General features: G+C 40.0%; 1 protein-coding gene across 2 annotated transcripts; it reads left to right on the forward strand.

Annotated features, from left to right (window-relative positions):
• The first annotated feature begins 244 nt into the window (after positions 1 to 244).
• PAXBP1 (PAX3 and PAX7 binding protein 1) lies at positions 245 to 24,412 on the forward strand. Of its 2 annotated transcripts, XM_048293683.1 has the most exons (18): positions 247 to 759; positions 1,531 to 1,659; positions 3,250 to 3,426; positions 4,515 to 4,736; positions 5,296 to 5,399; positions 5,780 to 6,000; positions 6,944 to 7,133; positions 11,179 to 11,302; positions 13,372 to 13,471; positions 13,948 to 14,063; positions 16,480 to 16,679; positions 18,104 to 18,248; positions 18,400 to 18,521; positions 19,093 to 19,169; positions 19,431 to 19,497; positions 20,993 to 21,139; positions 21,531 to 21,685; positions 22,888 to 24,412. In XM_048293683.1, the coding sequence occupies exons 1-18, from the start codon at positions 303 to 305 to the stop codon at positions 23,003 to 23,005; spliced, it is 2,871 nt and encodes a 956-aa protein (XP_048149640.1). In that variant the 5' UTR covers positions 247 to 302; the 3' UTR covers positions 23,006 to 24,412. The 2 variants fall into 2 exon arrangements, with proteins under 2 accessions (XP_048149641.1, XP_048149640.1); XM_048293684.1 differs by lacking the exons at positions 20,993 to 21,139; positions 21,531 to 21,685; positions 22,888 to 24,412 and having other exon boundaries at positions 245 to 759; positions 19,093 to 19,173; positions 19,431 to 19,500.
• The last annotated feature ends 779 nt before the right edge of the window (positions 24,413 to 25,191 follow it).

Genomic DNA, 25,191 nt, shown 5'->3' on the forward strand with positions numbered 1-25,191 from the left:
CTTACATCATCGCCCCTCCCACCCACCTTTCCCGCCCGTGTCACGCTGCTCTCCCGACACAAGATGGCGGCGGCCGTGAAGGAGCAGCGGGGGCGGGGCGGGCCGCTCGAGTCCCCGCTCCGCGCGCTCCCCGCCGCGCAGGCGCAGTGGCGCGCCCTCCGTCCGCCGGTGGCCGAGGCGGCGGCAGGGGGCGCTGCGGGCGGCGGTGCCATGCTCGCGGGGCCGGGCCTGGGCCGCGGCGCGGGGCGGCCGGAGCGGGCGGCACCGGGGCCTGGCGGGGCGGCCGGTCGGTGCCGGGCGGGATGTTCCGCAAGGCGCGGAGGGTGAACGTGCGAAAGCGGAACGACTCGGAGGAAGAGGATGAGGAGCGCGACGAGGAGCCGCCTCAGGAGCCGGCGCCGGCGGCCGGGGTGGCGGGGGAAGGGCCCAGCGAGGCCTCCATGCCGCTGGCGTCGGGCGCCGGGCTCCTGCCTCTGCCCGCCGGCTGCGTGCCCCTCGCCCTGCCCGGCAGCCCCGCGGCCTTCGCCTGCGCCGCGAGCTACGGCGCGGCTCTCGGCTTGGGGCTGGGCTTGATGGGAGGCGACCGAGCAGGCCTGGGGGCTCTGCCAGCGCCCGCTGTCCTGCGCCCCCCGCCGCCGCCGCAGCCCCAGCAGGGTAATGGGCTGCCGGCGGCCGGGCGCCCCAAGGAGAAGAAGCGGCCGCGGGAGAACAAAGAGGTGCCGAGGGCCAGCCTGCTCAGCTTCCAGGACGAGGAGGAGGGTGAGGCGAGTGGTCGCTTCTTGCGGAAGGGACCCGGAGCTGCTCAGCCTGCACTGGGCCTCCCTCCCGCCGCCTGCGCGCCCCCGGCCCTCCTAAAGAGCCGGGATCCGTGCTTATTTTTTCAGGCAGTCGGGTTGCCCCGTGTGCCGTGGGGTCATGTGGGATCACACAAGAGGGGGCGAGCCCTGAGGGCATGGTACGGGCAGCCAGGGATGCGCGGGTAGGGAGCCCCTTCCCCAGTCCGACCTGGCTCCTGCGGGGCCAGCATGCTCCCAGCGGGCTTAGCTGTGATGTAGGGCGCTAGACTGCCTCTGCTCTGTGTTGCTGGTGCATCACCTGTCTTGCGTTCACTGCACCTGGGTGGCCCGCAGGTTTGTGCGGGAGTAGGTGCAGCCCGTAGCCACCCCCTGGAACCATCAGTGTTGGCTGAGGAGCATCTATCCCGTGGCTTTGTGTCGAGTTTGTTTTAATCTGATGTGGCTGGTGTTCACGGGTCACCTCGGACTCACTGCCTGTTGTCTGAACAGTTTGTATAGTTTTGAGTCGTCTTAGAAGAAATTCTTTTGAAATCACTGGAACTTGGTTTCTAAGATTCGTGATTTGAAATCTTGATGGAAATACTGAAAGCATAGAATTTCATTTTAGACTGGGAAAGAACCCCACAATGTTTGTTAATGGCATTTGTGAAGTTCTAGGTACAAAGTTAAGAGATTTACTAAATAAGTATGCTTGACAGAGCTAATGTAATGTTATCCAATTCCTCTTTTAAAGAAACTGAAGAAGTTTTCAAAGTGAAGAAATCAAGTTACAGCAAAAAGATTGTAAAACAATTGAAGAAAGAATACAAAGAAGATCTTGAAAAATCAAAAATTAGAACAGAGGCCAATTCTCCAACAGATGGTAACTGCAAAACTAATAGTAACTTTTGTAGTGGAAAAGATGAAGTACTGTAATTTCATTTCTTGTTTTCAAGATGAATTGTTAGTCTTCTAGAAGATTTCACATTTACAGATGAGGTAGTGCGCAGATGAAATGTGTTACTTGAGCCTTATGAATGCTGTTCTGCAGTTGGTGGAGAGCTCTTTGATTCTCATGTAGAAATTAACATAGAAGGATGAAACTTCTCAGCTCTGTTAGGTGGTTGTCAGTAGACATCAGTATTCTGAATTGCAGCTGTATTTATGACAGATGAGTTGCTTATTGAATTAGGAAGGAATTAACATTAGTTTGAATATGTACCTGTGCTTGTCTGACAGGATGTGTCCTTGTAATGCATTTTCTTTGAAAAGGAGGATTGTTGGGGTGAGCAGAGTGGTGGTCTTTGTTGTTAAGTTAATTGTTCAACAGCTGCCTGTTTCAGGACTTGGACCTTAGGGTAGATTTGATTAAGACAACAGACTGAAAGTGTTGGAGCAAAAGGATCTCTTTAACAATGTACAGTCCTTGAGAGCTTGGAATAGAGCCTGGGACTTCAGTTTCTTTGTACTATTGGTTTTTGGGAAGCTCGTTGGTAAAGTGCAGTGACTCCTTTTCCACTTACGTTTTTACATAGATTATGTAATGCTATGAGCACGAGTTGGGAGACTTATGATCTATGATTGCAATGATCTAGAGAGGCAAATGGGGGTTGAACATGGTGCCATGCAGGAAATACCCTTTTAAAATTTAAATAAATTATTTTTAAAGGTTTTGTCTGCATTTAGAAAACCCACAAATTCTTCCATATGAGAATCCTTAAATTGCCTATGCAGTGGTGTGGGGCACGAGCAAAACCAGAAATTATCATTTCTGTCGCTAACGTTCAGGTCCTCTGTGAAAACCTGGATTCTTGCTTCTGTCACAAAGATCCTTAAAACATTGCATTTTGCACATGGCTGAGTGGGCTTATTTTCAGTTTGTTTTGCTCTCCCTAATTGATATGGCTATAGTACAAAGACTTCAAGGCTACTACTGAGAGAGTAGCCTGGATTCTCTGAACAAGTGCTTGAGTCTAAAACCTCAGATATGTGCAGCTTGGATTGGCTAGCTGGGTTTAACATACAGACACAGGCAGCAAGTACAAATAATATGTAATAAAATGTATGTTGCCCACCTAATGCAGGGTGTAGCCCAAGAGGAAAATGAAATGTTTTTTTGAAATCAGTCGGTTCTTGTGGAAAGATTTGGTGTAACACAGGCACTGCTTTCTCGTTGCCTATGTAAGAGACTTTGACAAGGTTGCACAAGGTTGAGTTCCTCCACTTTCTTAATGCTTAACAATGTGGAGAATGTTTAGTGGTTGGTGGGGCTTGCCTTGTCACATTTTATTTTGAGAGGATGTCTATGACTTAATCACAGTTAAGAAAGTGTATTTTCCTAGATCTCAAACAATAAAATTATTATTTAACATTTTCATTTGATTTTCACTTTTGGTTCTTATATCTTAAAAAAAAAATACATCTGAGTGATCTTTATAAAAGGAGTAAAACATGGACTTTGCTGTCTTGCCAGTTGAAGCACCACTAGAAAAGACAGGACAGAATAAGGATATAGGCCAAGAAGATGGGACTGCAAACAGTGAGCATGGTGAAGAAGAAATGGAAGTTGAAAGTGAGAAGGAAGAAGAAAAACCAAAAGCTGGTGGTGCTTTTTCAAGTGCTCTGTCATCACTGAATGTTCTTCGCCCAGGTTGGTTTTTGTAATATGTCTGATAAGTTACCAAATTATTTAGCCAATGTTTACAGCAGACTAATGTGTGTGAGATTTTAGGAAATAGTTTCCAACGATTTAGCATCTGAGAATTCAAGAAACTATTTTCTAAAGTTGTTGAGTTTTACTAGCCTTGTGAGAGAAAATGTTTTGCTACAGAGTGCTTCATCCTGATGTCAGAAGCAGGAATTTATCTCTCAAGTAGATGACAAACTATAAGAAAATATAGATTTGGAATAGGTGACTTCACATGAGATTTAACTGCTTTCAGTTAAAATCTATTCTTTAATTCAAATGTTTCAGTTATGGTCTGCAAGGTATCTGAAATATTTTCCTATCCTGTTTTGTATACTGAGGTTCTAGTCAGGCCCTGAGGCCAAGGAAATCACTCTGAGAAATATTTTTGAAACTAGTTTGCTAACTGTAGTAGTCTGCTCCCCAAATACCAGATGGGTGTCCTGTGTCCACACATTGATTTATATGACTTAGGTAAGTTGAGTTAGTTTTGTGCTGTAGATTTTAGAGTTTTTAATTAGGTCTGCTTTTCATGTTTCCCCTTGATTGTACAATCTTCTGTATATTAATTGTGTCTGATTTGGTGTCCTCTTGATCTCAGAGCAGTAATCGTCTGTTGAAGTGGTTGATGCTTTTTATTCCCCCAAAATAAGAAGAGCTGGGAGCAGTATTGGGATAGGAAGTGACGCAGTCATGCACCTCATTTTCTTCCTCCCTTTGCAATAGTCAGCTCCTATAAAGGGCTTCCTCTTCTTTAGGAATATTTCCCATAGGAACATCAGGCTTCTGCTCCTATGACATGAGCTGCTGGAAGCAGAGCCAGACTTTCTGTGCTGATCCCAAATTTGAGGGTTTCTGTTCAGAAAGTTGACATGTTTAGCGTCTAAGGTGCTTGCAAAAGTTTTCTGTGAGTATGGATTTGTTTCCTCTCATGTTTTTTTTTTTTTCTGTGTGCAAAGATGATTTGGTAGAGTGACAGAGTTGAGCAATAAGAAATTGTAACACCTCTTTTGTTGCAGTGGTCGTTTAACAGTGCACACATCTGTCTCTAGGAGAAATTCCAGATGCTGCTTTTATTCATGCCGCTAGGAAAAAACGTCAAATGGCTCGTGAGCTTGGAGACTTTACCCCTGTTGACAGTGAACCAGGTAAAAGCCGCCTTGTTCGAGAAGATGAAAATGATGCCAGTGATGATGATGATGATGACGAGAAGAGGAGGATAGTTTTTACAGTGAAGGAAAAATCCCAAAGGCAAAAGATTGCTGAGGAAATAGGTAAACCCTTTTTTTGGAATGTCAGCTGATAAATGTTTACACTGTTTTCACTGCAGGTGCTGCCATTCAGCATTTTTAAACAACACTTTTTCAAACAATCTGGAGGTGTATTGTGTTTCTGAGGAATGTGCTTGTAAAATTTTGAGCACAAAACTATATTCCTGTGCACACTGCTGGCTGTGATAGAAACTTACGCTAAGGATCAGTTCTTGTTTTTCCTGTACTCTGTTTTTAGGAAGCATATAGTTGTGAAAAGTAAAACATTTGATATAGAACTCTTCTTGCTGGCAAGCAGGTAAAATAACCTTTTGGAAAAGGAGAATTAGTAAGACACATAGATTTTTAACATTAGAGGGTTTTACCCGCAGTGAATTGCAAATTTACCCATTGGATCTTTCAAGTGGAACACCTGTGCTAATAATTCACAGGCCAGTGTCCTTAATTCCTCATGAAGAGGAAAGGAAGATGCTCTGAGATGTTCTCACTGAGGCATGGTTTCAGGTTTTTGTATTCATGGCCCTTATGAATGCATTATCTTCTTTTTCTTACTTGTATGAAGGTATTGAGGGAAGCGATGATGAAGCTCTAGTGGCGGGGGAACAAGATGAAGAACTCAGTAGGTGGGAACAAGAGCAGATACGAAAAGGAATCAACATACCCCAGGCATGTACATAATCGTGCACTCTTTTTTGATTTGTTTCTGCAAGTGTTGGCTAAATCCTTTACAAACTTGAGTAGTTTACAGAAAGCTGTTTCATCTGAGAAATTAAGTCTGTACATTCTGATGCTCTTTAAAGAGAAATAGTGTAAGTATTCAGAATGATAATGATACTAAGAATTTGTCCACTTGTCCATTTAAGAGGATTTTTCCATTTACCTTCTTGAGGGCATTTGTTTCTTCTACCTTAGATGTTGGATGCTTAAACCCACTTGATAATTACACTTTGTAACTGTATCTGCTTACATTTTTCACACGTAAGAAAAATAAGTTTCTCCTTTCTTTAAAGCCTAATATAGTACAATTGTATTTTGTCTGCCCCTAGGTTCAGCCAAGTCAGCCTGCGGAAGTGAATAATGTGTACTACCAGAACACTTACCAGACACTGTCTTATGGTTCATCGTATGGCATTCCATACACCTATGCTGCGTATGGATCATCGGAAACCAAGTCTCAAAAAACAGATAATACAGTTCCTTTCAAAACTCCCAGTAATGAGATGACTCCTGTTACTATTGATTTGGTAAAGAAACAGCTTAAAGACAGGTAGGACAGACCATCTTTTTAGACTTAAAGATCTGTCCCCTAGGTTTCTGTTCCTCAGGTGTCTTTTAGTCTCGGTGAGCAAACACAGAGTTTCATCGCTGGAAAAGTACTGACTGGCACATCCATTAAAAAAAAAAAAGGCAAACAAAAAAGCTCAAAGTGAAGATGACATTGACACTTTGTTCGAAAATCTCCTTGGATTGCTTCTCTGGAAGTGAAACTTTAAAAATGAGGCCATTGATCTTGTTGAAGACAGGTCTGAGTTGCATCTTCTGGACACTGCACAGTCTTATAGTGAAGAAATGAAAGGCCAGTGAGGTGTTTAGCTTATCAAGCTGCATTCCTTTAAACTGTGAATGAGAGATTTCCCCTTCAGTAGATAAAGAATTTAATTTTTAATGTATACAGGGGGGTTTTTTTTTTTGCGTAAACACTGTAATCTGCTTGTCAGGTATGCAAAAGGTATGGAATGAACAATGCAATTGCAGTGAGAAATCATATATAATGAACAGCTTGCACTTTACATGTCTTCGAAATTGGTTTGTATTCCCCTTGTAGTGTTGCAGCCTTTGACAGTGACTCAAGTTAGTAGAGGAAAAAGAATGCTTTGTGTAAGCTGTAGTTCCCATCCACCCCCAATCTGTCCAGCCAGCTTTTCCTTAGGGACAGCCTCACACCATTCTGTGCTATCAGCTCCTGTAAAAGTTTGTAGGAGTGGCCAATGCAATGCACTACAGCACAGTCTAGTAAATGAGTTTCAATCATTAGCCTTGCTGTTCATGAAGAGAGGGGAGAAGGTGACAAATAAAAGGTTGAGAATGTCTTTGCAGAATTTCCCATATATAGGCTCAGTACTTGCACTGTACTGTCTGTTTGATGTCTCAATGGTCTGAAATAGACAGACTTTTGGATGTAAATTTACTATTTATCCATTGCCCTTCAGGTTGGATTCTATGAAAGAAATGCACAAAGCTAATCGGCAGCAATATGAGAAACATCAGCAAAGCCAAGAGGACTCTACCAAGGCAATTGAAAGATTAGAAGGGTCTTCTGGGGGTATTGGTGAACGGTATAAGTTTTTGCAAGAAATGCGAGGGTATGTCCAAGACTTGCTTGAGTGTTTCAGTGAAAAGGTAAGGATGCAAAAACATTCATCTCTTTAAAAAAAAAAAAAAAAAAAAAAAAAAGGTCTCTTATTACATGCCAAACACCACATCTCCCTCTGTTTTCGAAAAAAGTCATTTGAGAGCATATTCTTCAAAAGGTTTGGTTATTTGAGGATTGAAAAGAACTTTTTATCATGCTAAGCTGATTATCAGCAATCTCTCTTCCCAGCTCACTGACTTTAGATTGCCTAAAAACTTGCAGATTTTGTTTCTTCAGGATTTGATAGATACTCTGGCATTTCAGCTTCACTCAGATACTCCTTTTTACGTGGGTTGGATATCAGGTTAGCAAAAATAAGGGCTGAATTATGACATTGCTACTTCCTGGAGTGCTTTCTGTACACAATAACAGAGACTTGTATTTTCTGTGTTATTATAAACTTCCTCCTGCCAGATGTTTCTTGGTACTGCTCTGGAGTCTGAAGGAGAGAAGTTTTAAAACTAGCAAAGCTGTTTGAAGACACCCACACTTAAAAATATTATTTCTTTCATGTAGTGTGATACTTTTATGTACCTCTAAGTCAAAAACTTAGTCTTTTTTCTTACATTATGCACTATGCTTTGATTACTTACTTTGTTGTAAATATAATAGGAGCTCCTGAATATATATATATATCTATACATGTATATATACATATACATATTAGGCACACACAGGTGCTGTAGAATTCAGTGAGCAGTATATAGGCTATTTCTTCATTGTCTTCTGACTTGAATACAGTAGTAGTATAGTAATTTCTTAATATCTTGTCAGAATAATTGAGTAGTTTAAACTACTGCTTGCCTAGCCCATTAGGTGTGGGAGAGGAATAGAAAAGCATTCTGGGTGCTGATGGGTTAGACATTAATTGTCCACTATTAGTGGTATTGGGAGAGTCCAGTCTTCGTCCTGTAAAAGCAAAGAGTTAACTGTCAGAAGCAAACCCAGGAAGTGTGGGACAGTTAATTCATCCAGCTGATTGATTAGTAACTAATTAGTTGCAACTGATTGTTCACTTAAGAAGCCATATTCCTGAGTCTGTATTAGCATTAGCTGTTGAAGGTTAATAACTTTCCTAGGCAGCTCTGGCAGTGCTCATTACCCAGATGGCTGAATTCCTACTAAAGATAAGTTTTTATATTACTACTTTGAGATAAATATGTATTTCAGAAGTCAGGTTAAATATCTGTGTCTCTATTCAGTGTTTGCTTTCTGAAGACCTTTTGTTAAATTACTTTTGTGATAACTATAATCCATGTCTGGAGGTTCTCCTTGATAGCATAAGGTGTCTTACTCAAATATTTTTAAGATGTGACTTTTATCATCTCAGGCTTCTTAGGGGCATTCACAAGTTTTGCTGGTTTCAGGTGGAGGCTGCTGCTGTACTTGTATGTAAAATGCATTGCGAAAGCAGCAGGTGACGTGGTCAATCTAACAGGAGCATTTCATGTATTTTGATATTGTTTGGCCAGATAATGTGGTTTGGAATTCAGTGCTTGCAGCATGACAAAAGTACCATCAAATTCAGAACCAGTAGCCCACAGGACACTGAAAAGTTTTCTAAAGAGGAGATATTGGAAGGGGACAAAATCAAGTAAGAAAATCAGTATCAGTTTTTATTTAAATTAAATGCAATAGGACAGTAGATTGTTCCAATCTTTTGAGTGTAGAGATAAATTACCTTCAGCTTTTTTGTACAACCTGTGGCCCTGACTGCTTCATATTTAAAGTGTTGTTATTATTATTTATAATAATATATGTAGTTATTATAATATACTTAAGGATATGTGCATATATATGTGCGTAATAATAATACCGTATGTGTATATACGTATATCTATACATACATATATGAAAACGTATCTTTAAATACAATATTTTGAAGAGATTCTGAATGTTAGTATCACTTTGCCCATTCTTAAGGGTCAGCAGAGAGTATAAGAAGACAGCTATTATGCAGATGTTAGAAAACAGCACTAGAAAAGTCAAATCCTGTGTGATACCTTTTTTCCCCCCATAAATAAGAAAACCAATAGAATGGAAGATGATTGCATGACTTCCTTCAGAAGTAATTACTGTCAAAATTATGCTTTCTGAGAAGGCTGGCTCGTCGCAATGGCATTTTTACATTTTGAATATTGGAACGTACAGTGGATACAGAAATATTGAATTGTTCTGGGCATACGTTCGACAGCACAAATAGATGAACTGTTACTTTACCTGCAAAAACGAATTACCAAAACATGCTCTGTGTGTCAGAATTATCCTTGTGATCTAAATGTTTAGAGACCTTTCTGCTTTTCCACTGTCTACAGGGAAAGTGAACAAAAAACCCCCTTGAAAATGCTGAATTTAAGGTACTCACTAAACAAAACAGGGAATGAGGTCTGTAACTTTATAGTAGTCAGTGAAATTGTCAGCCACTCATTAACCACAGTACTGATTATAGAAGAATAAGGGCTTCTAAGTCTCTTGTATTCTAAATGGGAAGTATTTTGAGTGGATTCATATGTCTGAATATATCACTAGGTTTCTTTTTTAATCCTGAGAAAATTACAGAAAGAACTGCTAGGAATGCTTTGAAAAATTTTCATTTGACCGTTCAATGTTAGAATTTCCTCTACATGTTTAAGAGAAGAAGCTATATTTTCTATGGTAAACTGTAGTAAAATTAGTATTTTTTATTATTTCTGTTTTCAAAACTGTCTTCAATTCCAAATATAAACTTCTGGCACTTGGAAGTTTATTCCCTCCTTGTCTTTCTCTCTACTCTTTTCTCCAAAAGAAAGGTGTGCATATTTTGAGTTGGTGCAGAGCTGCTTTCATTTTAATCCCTGGAGCCCAGTTTATCCCACAAAGCTAACACCTTTTTCTCCTCTGATGTGTGTGTCAGTCTCAGTGAGCTGAAATGGCCCTGTAGCTGTAAACTAGAGTCTTAGATTTTACTGAAGGAGGTTCTTTAATAGCTGCTGAGTCACCTTCTAAAATACATCAGGAAACAGTTTCTGATTTTATCTTTTGTTTTGAAAAAAATGTAATCCTGGATGGTAGGCAGCAATGAAATATAAAAGGCTGGAAGACTGTGGAGTAAGCATACGTCTCAGAGGTAAGGAGGACATGGCTTAAGTGTTCATACCAAAAGGACTTGCCTTTCCAAATTAAGAGATTGTGAAAACTTCTGGTTTGCCTTTGAATATTTATAATGATCTAATTTTAACTTGTCCCAGGAAATGACAAAATAAAAAAGTGAGCAGTTTAATGCTATTTAATGTCAGGAAATTCCCAGCTGTCATAATATCTATTTTTGTTAGAGATGCTACTAAAATAATAGTTCATTAAAGAAAAAAAAGTGACAGGTCTGACTTGACCTACCTGAATTATTCAAGGTTATACTTAATGCATAACTTGCACGAATGATACTGTTTTAATTTTAGTGATAATCTAGAGGAGTATTTGATTTGAATTACCTGTTGGCATAACACCCTTATGCAGGGTTTGATTTCATTTCAGTAATAATATTTCAGCATGTGCTAATCAGAGTTAGAGCAAAACAATAGCTACTGGCTTCAGTAGGTTAGATTGATGGGTGGTTTTTTCTCTTGAGTACAGTCAGGTTATTTTCTCACTGAAGTATAGAATTCTTCTACATTCTTATTTAAAGATAGAGAAGAAATAATTGATGTCGGAGAATTGCAGACTTTTGCACGCATGTAACACACTTGGTAGGGAAAGCAAGAGTACTGGAAAGAATATTTCGCACTCTGAAATGGATGTCTGGCTGTGTAGACTCATTCAAGCCACGGAAGCTGCTTTCAGAGTGCTCGTGCTCTGATTGAAAGTTGCCAACATTAAATGTATGCATTTTCCCCACACCTTGAACTATCTCCTGGTGCAAATGATACAAACAAGTAAAAGGCAGGAGTTCGTGCTGCTGGGAGCACAGTGGCAGCGTTTTGCTCCGGAATAGGCTGGGACCCCAGAAGCTGAGCAGCTCAGGATCCGGGTATTACGTGGTGTGTTGTATTTTTACAGGTGCCTCTGATTAACGAACTTGAATCTGCAATGCACCAGCTGTACAAACAGCGAGCTTCCCGCCTTGTCCAAAGACGACAAGATGATATTAAAGATGAATCTTCGGAGTTTTCAAGCCATTCAAGTCAGTCCATCTTGAAGGTTTTTATTATTCATTAAACAACCTTGTTTACTTAGTATGACTTAATTGAAATGTAAATGTTTAATGTATGACTGTCTTAAAGTTTATTCTTACTCTTGAGATGAGTAGAAGCAAGCTTAGATGGAAGTTCTCTAATCTGTTTTGTTTTAAACTCCAAACCGCTCTAACTCTGACTTCATCTTTCCTTTCTGTTTCTCTTAACTGTATTTTCTCTTTCCTAGCACTAAAAATGTATGCATGGTGGCAGTGGGAGTAGTGGTAGCATGTGACTCCCCATTTTCTTCTTACATCAGGACTTCTTAAAAATTTATTTTAACCTTCCTGAATCTATATAAACATCATTTAACATGTACAGTTAACTGTATAAAGCCACAAAGCACTGGGCTAGACTTCCGTCTAATGTTCTGTTTTGTAGCCAGCACAAGTATTTAATTTCAGACGCTTAACTGGTAAATTAAAGAACTGGAAGGCTAATCAGACTAGTACAGTGATCCTATATGAAGTACAGTTTAAGAATAGCCAGTTAAAATTCCTGCTTACTTTGAATTTGTGGATGGGGGGATTCTCACTGAGGAGGTTTCTTGTGGTGGCTACTCTTCAGTATGTAAAACTCCACAAAAGCACAAATGTTGACTTGGATGGAAATACATGTTTCTTGGAGGAGGTTTTATTCAGTGTATTAAATGAATGGATGAAATACCCTATTAATAGGAATCCTCTTTATGCTTCAGAGAGCTTCCCATTTTTAAAAATAGCTTTCTGTCCTGTTGCTGATGTAAAATCCTATAATCAGTGCCATTTCCCTGTTCTGCCACGGTTGCCAGAGATGAAATCTTGTTAAATACCATTAGCTAGAACTCACTGAAGATGATAAAGTGTTAGGATGTCAGAGTGTCAGTGTTGGTCGTTCCTTTATAGAGTGGTTAGCATACATAGTCTTTTTAGGACTGTGTTTGGAGTTCTAGGCATCACATGGCCTTGCAGTTTTATCAGGAAAATGCTGTTGTGAGAACTAGAAACCTAATATATTAGAAACCTCTTTCCTGAAAGAAGCTTAGAATGGATTCTTTTATACTGAAATTTAATGATGGGATGGCAGTAGTTCTCATTGCTGAGGTTGGGTTTTACAGAAAGATCTTATTTAGTATCTGGAAATTTAGAGATGGCTCTCAGTAGTTCAGGTATTGAGCTGGAATACTGACATAGATCATAATTAATAGTTTAAATGATGAATTTGTAAATAGATTTTGTCAGAACATGTAAATTTATTCCTGAAGTTTGGATAGGCTGTTGTTTAAGTGTTTATGTTTATACTTTAACGGGTGGACTTGAGCAGTGGCTAGCATTCAGTCTACTGTTTAAAATTTACCTGGAAAGGAGGAACTGGAAACACTCCTGTCTGCTATCTGTTATTTTAGCTGTGTTGTTTTCTATAGCCAGGAACAAAGATAATCAGAGGTTGAAAAAAGGAGGGAAGATGGCTTATCTTTCGGTAGATTTTGATATGTTTTAAACTTTAAGCAATCTAAAGCATATAAACCTAGAAGCACTGTGACTAGAACTCTGAAATATTATATATTCTTGCTCCAGTCACTCTTGTCTGCTTTCTTTTTTGTTAGTTTTCTTCTCAAAAACTATGTGGTGAATGTGTTTATGTAAGGAGCACTCTTTTCTTGGACATTCCATTTAAGCTATTTCTGTTAAAACTGTTGACTTTTATGTAGTTTGGCACTGTTGTGAGAGGGATAAGAGTGAAGTATGGTGACAACTATTTGACATTTAAGTGGAAATTTTTCCAAACTCCACTGCTTTCTGTTTTAACCTCTACACTTGGTGAATTCAAGCTTCTGGGGGATGTTGGTGGGGGGTTTTTTTTGGTTGGTTTGTTTTGGGGAGTTTTTTGTTGTTTTGTTTTGTTTCTTTAAACTTTGACTTTCTATTTCAAAGTACTCTTAGTTTTAAAAGTGGGTAAAAGGCTCTTACGAAACTGCCTACATCACATTTATAAACCATAAATAAGCATTTTAATTTTCATTGATGTAATTTTGCAGATAAAGCACTGATGGCACCAAATCTTGATTCTTTTGGGCGAGACAGAGTGATCTATCAAGAACAAGTCAAGCGTCGAACTGCAGAAAGAGAGGCTAGAAGGTAGAGAATGAGATATCTGGTCCCTTTAGGAGTCTTTGTCTGCTTGCAAGATAAAACTTTCCTGTGTGACATGCTAACATGAGTGGCAATGTTTGATTCTTCCCTGCAAAGGGAAGAAAACACTACAGCTGGTAGTGGGCAGAGGTGTTCTTATTTATCCCAGCTTATCATGCAAGTGTAAAAAATATTCCATGATACTGATTTAAAATCGCTAGAAGAAGGCATAGTAAGTACATTACATATCTATATGGTCTCTGCTGGTTTTGTTTCTTTTCATTGTTTGAGGCAGCAGCATAGTGGAATGCTTGAGGTGCTGGCACAGCAAAAGTTATTTTCTGCTTGACTTTCCTAGAACTAAAAGGACAAGCCTAAGTGGGCGTATTCATTGTATAGATGGGGAAAACAGCTGGTTTCTATTGCGTTAGTATAGCTGGTTTTACAGGTGACAGCTGGCTTATATTGCTGCTCCTTTCCAGAGCTCGCCGTAGACAAGCGAGAGAGCAAACTGGGAAGATGGCAGATCACCTTGAAGGCCTTTCCAGCGATGACGAGGAAACTTCAACAGATATCACAAACTTCAACTTGGAGCGAGGTTAGAAAAGCTACCCAAGCTTCTATCAGAGACTCACAGCATGGTCTGGATTGGAAGGGACCACCCAGTTCCAACCCTCTGCCATGGGCAGGGACACCTTCCACTAAACCTGGTTACTCCAAACCCCATCCAACCTGGCCTTGAACACTTCCAGGGATGGGGCAGCCACAGCTTCTCTGGGTAACCTGTGCCAGGGCCTCACCACCTTCACAGGGAAGAATTTCTTCCCAATATCTGATCTAACCCTGTTCTCTGTCAGTGGGAAGCCATTCCCCCTTGTCCTCTCACTCCAAGCCCTTGTAAATAGTCCCTCTCCATCTTGTAGATTCCCTTCAGGTACTCTAAGGCCACAATTAAGTTACCCTGAAGCCTCTTCTCCCAGTTGAATAATCCCAGTTCTCTTATGTAACAAAATACCAAATATTTGACAGGAAAAAAAAAAAAGATCCAAATGCAGCCCTATTTATATATTTCACCATATTTTGGGAGAAGTTTAGGAACTTTTGATTCCAGGATCATCACTGTGACCAGAATAGTCTCTATCACCAACCTGTTGTGTTTCTTGTAGCTGACTGAATAGCCCATCCTTAGTGAGGTTCTTTTTATTTAATTCAAACATGCTTGTGCTGGCAAGCAGTAAGCTTTTGGACTGCCAGAAAGTCTTCCTTCCAATTTGTAAAATAGTTTGTCATTCTTGAAATACCTGTTTGTCTTACTTGTGAAATTTTGAAAACCTCAGTGCTTTAAAAATCTTTTTTTGGCTCATGGCAAGTATTTAGTAGAGTTGTGAATAAGCTTCTAGAAGTGCAATGACAAAAACTTTGTAGAGTCTTGTTGCAGCCTGGCAAAGTTTGCAAATGATAGAAAACAATGTTGAATGCAAATATTGTGGAAAAATCTTGTGGTACAATTAGCATTTGCTCTGATTAAAGAGAATTGAGTTAGAAGAAGTGAGGAGGAGGAGAGCAGCAAGGATCACATACACAGAATTACTTGTGTTGTATTTGAGGAGGGATTGAATGGTTTTGGTCTCTTCAAGTAGGAAAACTATCGACTTTTCACAGTATGAGAGCTAGGGACCATGAAATTAAGTGATAGGATAGGTTTAAAATAAAGAGGTCACTTCTCACAGTCAAGGTAATGGCAAAGTCATTGCTGTAGGTGGTTGTGGAGACCTGAAGTATGAACAGATTGGAAAAGCAATTAGATGAACTGTCTAGCTGTTAGGTCTTTTGGAAGTGCAGACAGTTTCCACACCTTTAGTTGCTGTCTGATTTACTGCATTTTTATGATTGCACTGATTTACTGCATAGAGGGAGAGCTTGTGGATAAACAGAGCAACTGTTCAGGGTTGTTAGGTGCTATAATTAACTTTGCTAAATTAAATTATATAGATTCAAACCTCAATGGGGCTGAATTGCACTTAGTAACTTGGCGGTTTATGTGTGGAAAAGCATTTTGTAGAAATTTGTTCAGTTTCTGAATAAGTATAGTATTTATAAAGCTTTTTTGCTATTCTTCGTAGCTCTCATGTTAGTCCAGAAACAGCAGTGAAACAGAGGACTCCACTTTGGACCTACTAACTTTATATGTAGTGTCTTTTCTTAATCCCAGTATGAAAAGTGTGGTTGTATGACGTAATCCCCTGTTCCCTCGACCGTGTCCCTGCCTGCTGTGTGTACTAGTTGTGTTCATTGTGTATGGGTTACTCGTGTAACCAAATATTGACAACCGTGGCTGCAGCAAATAATGACTAATTAAAATGAAACTAACCCTGAGAAGTAGAAAAGATGAAGGGAAAATTATATAGAGAGAAAAAGGTCTGGACTGCATAGAATACTGGTACTGTAAATACAAAAAAAAAAAATAGAAAAGAAGGTGCTAGAGGACTGTAATCACTGACCAGTGCTAAGAGGCATGTTCTGGGCAACATTGTAGCATGGTGTCTGCCAGGACCCACCCTGTCTAAACTGCCAATTCAGTCGGTTTATTTGAGATGCCCTCCTGTTTTTGCCCTTGGATAATCAAAGATGTAGAATAATCTGGGTTGGAAGGGGCCTGGAGATCAGCTGTTTGAAACTCCGAGGCAAAGCAAGGCCAGCTTTGAAGTTAGATCCACTCTGAATACAGCCCAGTACATCACCCATCCTAACTATGTCTGGTTACTTAAAATCCTTCCATGAAATGTTTAAAGTAAGACCTGTGATAAAACAGTCTATTGGAGAGTACTCACGTGCTCCTGTTTTTATAGCTTTGTGTGTTTGAGGCAGGAGTAACTGAACTTTTAAAGGTGATGGGGTTTTTTTTGGTTTTGTTTGTGGGAGTCAGCTTATGGCAGTGAGCATCAAAGAATGTCTTGAAAGAGGCATTACAGGGAGTAGGTGATTAACTTCTTGTTCCTTTTCTCCCCTGCCAGATCGTATATTGAAAGAATCCGGCAAAGTTTTTGAAGATGTTTTGGAAAGCTTTTACTCGATTGATTGCATTAAGTCACAGTTTGAAGCTTGGCGCTCCAAGTACTTTGCTTCTTATAAGGATGCTTATATTGGCCTCTGTTTACCAAAGTTGTTTAACCCTTTAATCAGACTTCAGCTGCTTACCTGGACTCCTTTGGAGGTAAGCTCCTCTGCAAGCAGCTCCTCTACATTAGCTGCTACATGGTGGTTCTTTCACACTTGTGCAGAGCAAAGTAAATTGCACCTTTGATGTGCGCTTCTCTTAAAGGTGTGTTCTAGGGATGAAGTTTCACATGGGCATCTGTCTTGAGGCAAAGCTTTTCTGGGGGCTGCCCTGGACTGGTTGATCCTCTATGTTCCCAGCAGACTGTAATTCAGTTTGGCACATTGCCAGTTCCTTCTCAGGGAGTGGTGTACACCATGTCTGCAGCTGCCCATGGTGGTGGGTTGGAACTAGGTGATCTTTAAGGTCCCTTCCAAGCCAAACCATTGTATGGTTCTATGAAAATACATTTAGTCTTTAAAATACTTCAGAGAAAATTGTGAGTCTAGATACGCTGTTTCATCAGAAGTGGAACTTAGAAGCTTGTTCTTATGTGGAATTAAACTTGTGTCTCTAGGTTATGTATCTTTTTCTCACCTACACCTTCATACCCTGTAGAATTCTGGCTGGCCATTTCCAAGTCTTCCTCACAGTACTCATTGCCCAGTTATTAGGTAGAGAACATGGGAAAAGCAGGACAGCACTGTGGCAGCCCAGTATCCCTGGCACGCATTCGTTGTCCAGCCTGCGTACGTATGCTTTCATGAGATGCCACCAGGACAAACAGTTCAGGTGGCTTTTGACTCCCTCTCTTCCTCCTTTTTTCAGAAGTGTTTTTTTTTTTTTTTTTCTTATCTACTAAGAGAATATGTGCAGAAGGGGATTTTCTGTCAGCTCTTCTCTGAGTGCAGAGGAGTGCATGACTCCTCTTCAGAGAAAGTTCAGAGTATTAAAGTAATTTTATTAATTTGATGTTTGACTTCATTAATCAAACCAGGAAAAATCTAAGAAAGATGCCCTCATTAAATTTAAAGCAGTTTTTGTGCATTCTCCCTTCCCCCATGCTATTTCTCTGAGTTTTCAGGTTGACAAAACAAAGCTCATGTTAGTTGGAGACATGGTACATAATTGTCAAGTCTAACTGTATTCACTACTCTCTGTTACTGGTGCTGGTAAGCATTTTGTTAAGTTAGAAAAATTACAAGGTGCTCTTAAAGAGAGGTTTTAAATCCAGAAGGCGTGGTTTTATAATGCAGCACAATTGAGGTGTACTTCCGACTTGTACCCTAATCTGTAGGCTTTTGTTTGGCTCAGGTGTAAGTAGAAGTTAAAATCTGTGGCAACTGCTAAAAAATAATCTTACTTCAGCCATCGTCGCTTTTCATTACATCTACTGACTGTGCTGGTAGAATGAATTGGTTCATTTGGCAGAATGTTTTAAAGCTGTTTTTCTGAGTATATCGTACTTGCATACATAATACTTCTATGTATTGACTTCAAATCTTTGTTTAGGAATCTAACTCCAATGTTTTTTTTATTAGGGCAAGTGTCGAGATTTTGAAACAATGTTGTGGTTTGAGTCGCTGCTGTTTTATGGCTGTGAAGAGCAGGAGCAGGTGAAAGATGATGCTGATATTTCACTATTGCCTACCATTGTAGAGAGAGTTGTTCTTCCTAAATTAACAGGTATAGGCTTAGAAAATGGGAGGAAAGGGGTTGTGGAGTTTGATGCTTGTTTGTGCTTTCAGATTTTACTGTTTCGTAAATAATTGCATGAATGTCTCAGTACCTGTATTTGAGTATTTGTAAAGTGGAGTAATTCTTTAATCTCTTACAGTAATTTCTGAAAATATCTGGGATCCCTTTTCGACCACACAGACATCTAGAATGGTAGCAATTGTACAGAAACTAATAGATGGATATCCCTCAGTGGTGAATGCAGAAAACAAAAATACACAAGTAAGTTGTTGGGTTTTTCCATGCATATGTTGCATAAGTTAAGGAATTTGAATATATTTTTAATACCTTATGTTGGGAAATACAGCAAGAAAAAGTATTTTTAAATTATTTGATGCTCTGCAGCCTGATTGTGGGGAGTAAAGTATGGTGATAAATTAGAAGAAGAAACTCAATGGAGCCTCCCCAAAATAGATACTAGAGGTAAAAAGTACACCAGATGTATTAAGACTTGTTGGTCTCCAGTTTCACTGTAAGGATTGGCTACAAATACTCAGGCTTTTCTTTTTTAGATCTTTGCAGCCTTTTCAAATGTTTTGCCTGGAAATTGGATTGTTTTACTTGCCTTCTTTGAATGCAGGAACTGATATTAGGAGTTCAGGTTTTAATTGAAAGTGTCAAATTTCAGCTCTGTCAATTATTACAGACTTCTTTAAGACTATTTGTGTGCTCAAATCTGAATCTATGTTTACAGTTATGGTCACAAGTGTTCTTTGTTGCTTTAAAAATCAGTATCTGAGTGTTTAACTACTATGCAGTACATTGGACATTTAAAAAAAATTATCTGTTTCAGATGCTTTTAAAGGCATTGTTGCTAAGAATGAGGAGAACACTAGATGATGACGTATTCATGCCCTTGTATCCAAAAAAGTAAGTTTACTTTCAGCTATGGTGTTAGACCTTTCTTCGCAAGTCACTGTCTTCTGTCCATAGTTAACAGGGGTTTTTCCCAGTGTGATTCAGTGCCTGGATACAGATCTTTTGTTATCCTGCTAGGAGCATTTAGCAAAGGCAAGAAAGATGGAAGGGAATATTTATGGAAATGAACTGTGTGTTGGAAGGAAAAAGCCAGCAAATTCAAGACAGAGGTGTGGTCTTGGTTGCTCATTAAAGAAATTTCTTACTTTCCAGCATCTTAGAAAACAAGAACTCTGGTCCATATTTGTTTTTCCAACGTCAGTTTTGGTCTTCTGTTAAGGTAAGTCAGTAAATACGTCCGGTAAACCTTTGGTCTAAGACAGTGTAGCAATAAAATCCTCCTCAAGTTTGTGGAAAATGGTAGATGGAATCTGCTTCAACTTCATTTGCAAAAACTCTTAATTCCCGATTCTTAGTCTTTGATAACACTGTGCCCTCTTCACGGTGTGTTTGGTCACTGGTGGTGTCCCCCAGGGCTCAGTTTTGGGCCCAGTCCTGTTTTATATCCTTATTGATGATCTGCATGAGGGGATCAAGTGTACCCTCAGTGAATTTGTGGATGACACCAAGTTGGGCAGGAGTGTTGATCTGCTGGAGGGCAAGAAGGCTCTGCAGAGGGACCTTGGGATTGATGAGGCCAGTGAGATGAGGGTCAACAAGGCCAAGTGCTGGGTCCCTATACTTCGTCCACAGTAGCCCCAGAGCTGCAGGCTGGGGGCTGAGTGGCTGGAAAGCTTCTAGGCAGGAAGGGCCCTGGGGGTGCAGGTCAGTGCAAGCCAGGTGGGCAAGAAGGGCAAGGACACCTGGCCTGTACCAGCAATGGTGTGTCCAGCAGGACCAGGGCAGTGACTGTCCCTCTGTGCTGGTGAGGCCACACCTCAAATGTTGTGTCCAGCTCTGGGCCCCTCAATTCAGGAAGGATGTTGAGAGGCTGGAGCATGTCCAAAGATGGGAATGGAGCTGGGGAAGGGTCTAGAGGGTAAGTCCTATGAGGAGCAGCTGAGGGAGTTGGGGTTGTTTAGCCTGGAGAAGAGGAGGCGGTGCGGGGGACACCTTGTCACTGCCTAACAGTGGGGTGTGGCCACATGGGCTCTGCTCCCAGGCAACCAGCGACAGGATGAGGGGAAATGTCCTGAAGCTGTGCCAGGAGAGCTTTGGGATGGACATCAGGAAGAATTTTTTCACAGGATAATGAACCATGGGAATGGACTGCCTAGAGAAGTGGTGGAGTCACATCCCTGGAGGCATTTAAGAAAAGATGGACATGGCATTCCATATTCTGGTCTAGTTGGCAAGGTGGTGTTTGGTCAAAGAGTGGGCTCGATGTCAGGGGTCTTTGGTTTTGTAGATGAAAAGGTTGTCAAGTGGAAGCACCATCATTTCAACTGGAATGTTATGGGGTCACGTAGCTTACTCACCCTGGGTTTTTTGTCCTGGTGCTTGTCAGAATAAAAGATACTACTTTGGGGAATGGAGGAGCTCAAAGCCATGGCTATCATAGTTTATTTCCAATAAAAGACTGTGAAGAAAATTAACTCCCAGCTAAACAGAAAAGTAGAGACTGATGTTGATCGAACAACTGCTCTCCATGATCACACAAACAGAGCTCTTCTCTGGAATTTTCTGTTTAAATTGCAGCAGCAAGGGAGGCTGTATTCTGAATAGATTTGCAAAGCATTTTAAAGTAGTAAATATTTTTAAATGTTCGATGTGTTTGATCAACTCTGTTTTCAGTACATTTTGGAACAGTTATTTTCCCTGTGTTGTATTTTCAGTTATTGGGAAACTTTCTCCAGTGGTATGGAATCCTGTCAAACAAAACTCTCCAGGAGCTGTCCATAGATGGGTTGCTAAATAGATATATTCTTATGGCTTTTCAAAACTCAGAGTATGGAGAGGACAGCATTAAGAAAGCTCAAAGTGTAAGTAAAATCAAACAATGTTTAAAGTAATGGATTTCAGCCGAAAGGAAAATATAGTTAAAACTTGATGTTGCCTATGAAATCTTGGCTTTGATACCTCAAAAGTTGTACTGTCAGTGAAAAGTAGATTTTTTTTTTTTTTTTTTTTTTAGTATACAGACTGAAGAAAGAACCTTCTCTGGCTCATGCCTGTAGATTGATTAGGTATACTGTGGGTTTCAGTGCTTTGTTGCTTGGATTTTGGTGTGCGTTTTTTTGTAGTTTTCTCATTTTTTCACTCAGTTCGGTCTTGGGACTGCAGTATTACTAGGCAGACTTCACAAGTCATGTTACATAGCTTTTAAAATTTTTGTTATGTTGTGTTTAACTTCCTTTTTCCTGCTTTTCCTAGGTAATTACTTGCTTCCCTAAACAGTGGTTTGCTAATCTAACAGGAGACAAGACTATTTCTCAGCTAGAAAACTTCTGTAGATACCTTGTTCACCTGGCTGATACAATTTACAGAAACAGCATTGGTTGCTCTGATGTAGAGAAGAGAAATGCAAGGTAACTTACTTTGAGTTAAAGCAGTTGCAGTTCTTGTGATTTGTTTTATTTTGGCAATGCATGCAAACATGGGTAACTCTCTCCATCCTGCTATGTGTCTTTGGAAACTTCTTTGAATTCACGTTAGAAATGTTACATTGTGGTAGATGGGGATATTTTTAAGGTGTCTGAAAACAGTAACTGCTGGAAATACTGAAACATTGATTTTTTTGCACTACTCCTATGTGTCCTGGATTCTTTAGGAGGTTTATAAAAAGCAGGGAGAAGGACTTTTTATATGAGAAGATACTGTCAGGACAAGGGAGAGCGGCTTTAAACCTGAAAGAGAAGATATTTAGGTTAGATACTGGGGAGGAGTTCTGGCTGTGAAGGTGGTGAGGCCCTGGCACAGGTTGCCCAGAGAAGCTTCCCATCCCTAGAAATGCTCAGGGCCAGGTTGGATGGAGCTCTGAGCAACCTGGTCTACTGGAAAGTGTCCCTGTGCATGGCAGGGGGTTGAAATGAGATAAGCTTTAAGGTACCTCCCAACCCAAAGCATTCTATGATTCTGCCAAATTTTGTAGCTACCATGTTTGGACTGTTTCATCTTGTGAGTCTGTTGCTGATTCCTGTATAGTGGCTTCTAAATTGCAAACTGTATTTTGTATACAGTTCAAAAGTTCTGACTATTTACACAACCAACTAGATGAACCTGTTTTAACTGAGATCCCAGTCATTTTACTTGAATCCAACGGTCAGCTTAATTAAAAGTTTGGATTAGATATGTTACTGCTGGCCAAGTAACTGATGTGCTATGGGAACAGCAACAGCACAGGAATGAACAGTCTTCCAGTCTTGGTACAGTCCTGTGTTTCAGTGTAATAGTTCGGGATTTAAGTTTATTTAAGTTTCTTAAGAACTGTTTTCTTTTGGTGGTGTGTTTCTAAATTACCAGATGAAATGATAACTTGGTAAAAGTTTTTATTGGAAGAGAAACATCCAGTTATCCTTGTTTTCATAACAGGTACTGATTTGATTTCTGTCTTCTGTCCTGCTTTTTCCCAGCATTTAACAAATCTACCATTACCCTCTTTAAGCAAATATAATAAATCTGTAGCAGGAATATGAAATATATGGCTCCATAATGTAGTCTTCTGTTGGAAAATTAATCAATGTAATTGATGGTTCTGTTTCTGTATTGACTTCTCCTGCCTCTTTTTTAGGGAGCACATCAAGCAGATCATAAAGCTTCTAGCAAGTATCCGAGCCCTGGATCATGCCATTACTGTCGCAAATGATCACAATGTAAAAGAGTTCAAGATTCTAATAGAAGGAAAATAGACTTTTCCCACAACTCATTTTGAGCTTTAAAACCATTCCTGATGTGTAATTTATGTACATATGTAAAGTTTCTTAAGCTGTAAAGTATTGATCTTTGTTTTAATACAAAGTGCATTCTTATATACAGCATCCTTAAAAATAAAAATCATTAACTTCATTAAAAACAAAAATGGAATCCCAAGGTTGTCATCTTTCCAGAAACCAGATTTTCCCTCATGTTTCTCAAAATCTTGTTTACAAAAATACTCTGTGCCCATGATCAGTTATCATCTACTCCTGTTAATTGTTCCATGGTTAACTGGAATGTGTATAATATATTCTGTGTAATACAATGTATGCATATATTTATACCACCGTGTTGCTTTCACACTGGATATAGAGATGTTGTACTGTTGCAATGAGCTTTTCATTTGCTAAAAAATACTTATTTTGACAATAAAATGATCGTATTATTGGTCAAAAGAGCTGGTAAAACATTCAAATATGTGAAAAGTCACATGAGTTGAAGAGTAGGGACACACTGAAGTGGATCCTGACCTTTTAAAAGCAGCTGTGCTGCACTCCAAGTGGAGTAGCTAAAAAGAGATTTGCATTCAGAATATGGAACTCTTAAGACTGTTCTTCAAAAGGAAGATCTGAATCAATACTGAATTTTTTTTTTTTTTTTGATACAGGCAAACACTGAGAATTTGTTATTATTGTGCATGTGTAGATGGTGGCACTTCCTAAGCTCCAAACACCTTTCATTTTGTAGGAGTAATGGTTTACCTCTGAATTCTGGACCCTCCTTCCTTTTCTAAGTTGCTTAAGTTGTGTCAGGGTTGGGGGAGTTTGAGTTTGGTTTTTTTGTTTGCTTTGTTTTTTTGATTTTGTTTTGTAATGTCATTCATGGAACCTATTTCTTCAGGTTAGTGTGGCTAAAGATATGGAGCAAAATGAAAGTGAAAAAAACCCTTTGAAGTATTTATATTGTGGTAAATATTCAAATGTTACACTTCCCACTAAATATCAACTGAGTCTAGTCTTAAAAAACCCAAGGCATTTAATTTAAGTGTAAGTGAAAAACCACTTCCAAAATCTGTTGATACACATCAGAACACTAGTGACTTGATCTTGGGGTTCAAGGCAGGTGGACAGCTGTCATAGCCTTGGGTTAAGAGCTACTCTCCATGTGTGCCCAACTTTTTTTAGGGGAACTGTAGCAATTAATTTGCATACTGAATAATGTTGGTGCTTATGTCGTGGTATAAATGACTATATTAAAAACATACCATTTGTAACATGCACACTTCCTTGGGACACTGGATAGTTGGTTTTTTTGAACAGTTGGGATTGATAGAGCACACTCAGAAATACCTGCTTTTAAAAATTGCTTAATAAACTCATCTGTCAAGGAGTTGTTGCAGTGCAACTTGGTAAGCTTTGTTCCTTTAGGAAGGGAGTGAAGGAAATTATGTGGGTGCTGGCTCTGGTTGACTATTCCAATATGTCAGAAATCATCTTTCAAAGCTGGATTTCTGGAGTGAACACAGTATGATAAACACTGGAATTCATATACATAAATCATAGTTTAGATATTTGAAATACTGTTGTAGTTGTATGATTTAATAGTGACAGATTTGATCTTTCAGTGCTAAAAATGTTACTGATTTCAGTATCATCTTGCAGAGGACCTGAAGGGAGCCTGTGAGAGAGCTGGAGAGGGAAGTTGGACAAGGGCTGGGAGTGACAGGTAAGTGTCAAGTGGAGCTGAGGGAGCGGTCACAGTTCTCTGTTATTGATACTGCTGCTGTGACTGTTATTTTTTTTTCTCTCAATGCTGTTCTCCAGTAAATTGTTCCTATCTCAACCCATGATCTTTATCTTTTGTGCTCCCAGTTCTCCTGCCTTGGGGAGGAGGAGGAAGAGGAAGGGGGAGAAGTGAGCAAGTGGCTCATAGTTCAGAGTGGTTTCAGTGGGAGCAGTAAATCTGGAACTACCTAAACCAAGGTACTAATTACCAATTCCTTACCAATTCCTAAACCAGGAGAGCTGTACTTGGTTCCCAGTATGTGAGGCACAATGAGGGCACAACCCACAAAAGAATGGGTTGGAAACAAACTTGATCTCAGCATTTGCTGTATTAGGTCCAGAGCCACTGGTCACAATGTTGCTTGGTCCGTTCACGTGGGTATGGTGCCTAACCC

This window comes from Corvus hawaiiensis, chromosome 2 (assembly GCF_020740725.1).
Source record: "Corvus hawaiiensis isolate bCorHaw1 chromosome 2, bCorHaw1.pri.cur, whole genome shotgun sequence".
Classification (NCBI taxonomy): domain Eukaryota; kingdom Metazoa; phylum Chordata; class Aves; order Passeriformes; family Corvidae; genus Corvus; species Corvus hawaiiensis.

Excerpts from the sequence above, each read along its gene's own strand:
- PAXBP1 (XM_048293683.1), top strand. The coding sequence starts at position 303 with ATGTTCCGCAAGGCGCGGAGGGTGAACGTGCGAAAGCGGAACGACTCG. Across the intron at positions 1,660-3,249 it reads GGCCAATTCTCCAACAGATG|TTGAAGCACCACTAGAAAAG; the intron begins GTAACTGCAAAA and ends CTGTCTTGCCAG. Across the intron at positions 21,686-22,887 it reads GTAGAGAAGAGAAATGCAAG|GGAGCACATCAAGCAGATCA; the intron begins GTAACTTACTTT and ends CCTCTTTTTTAG.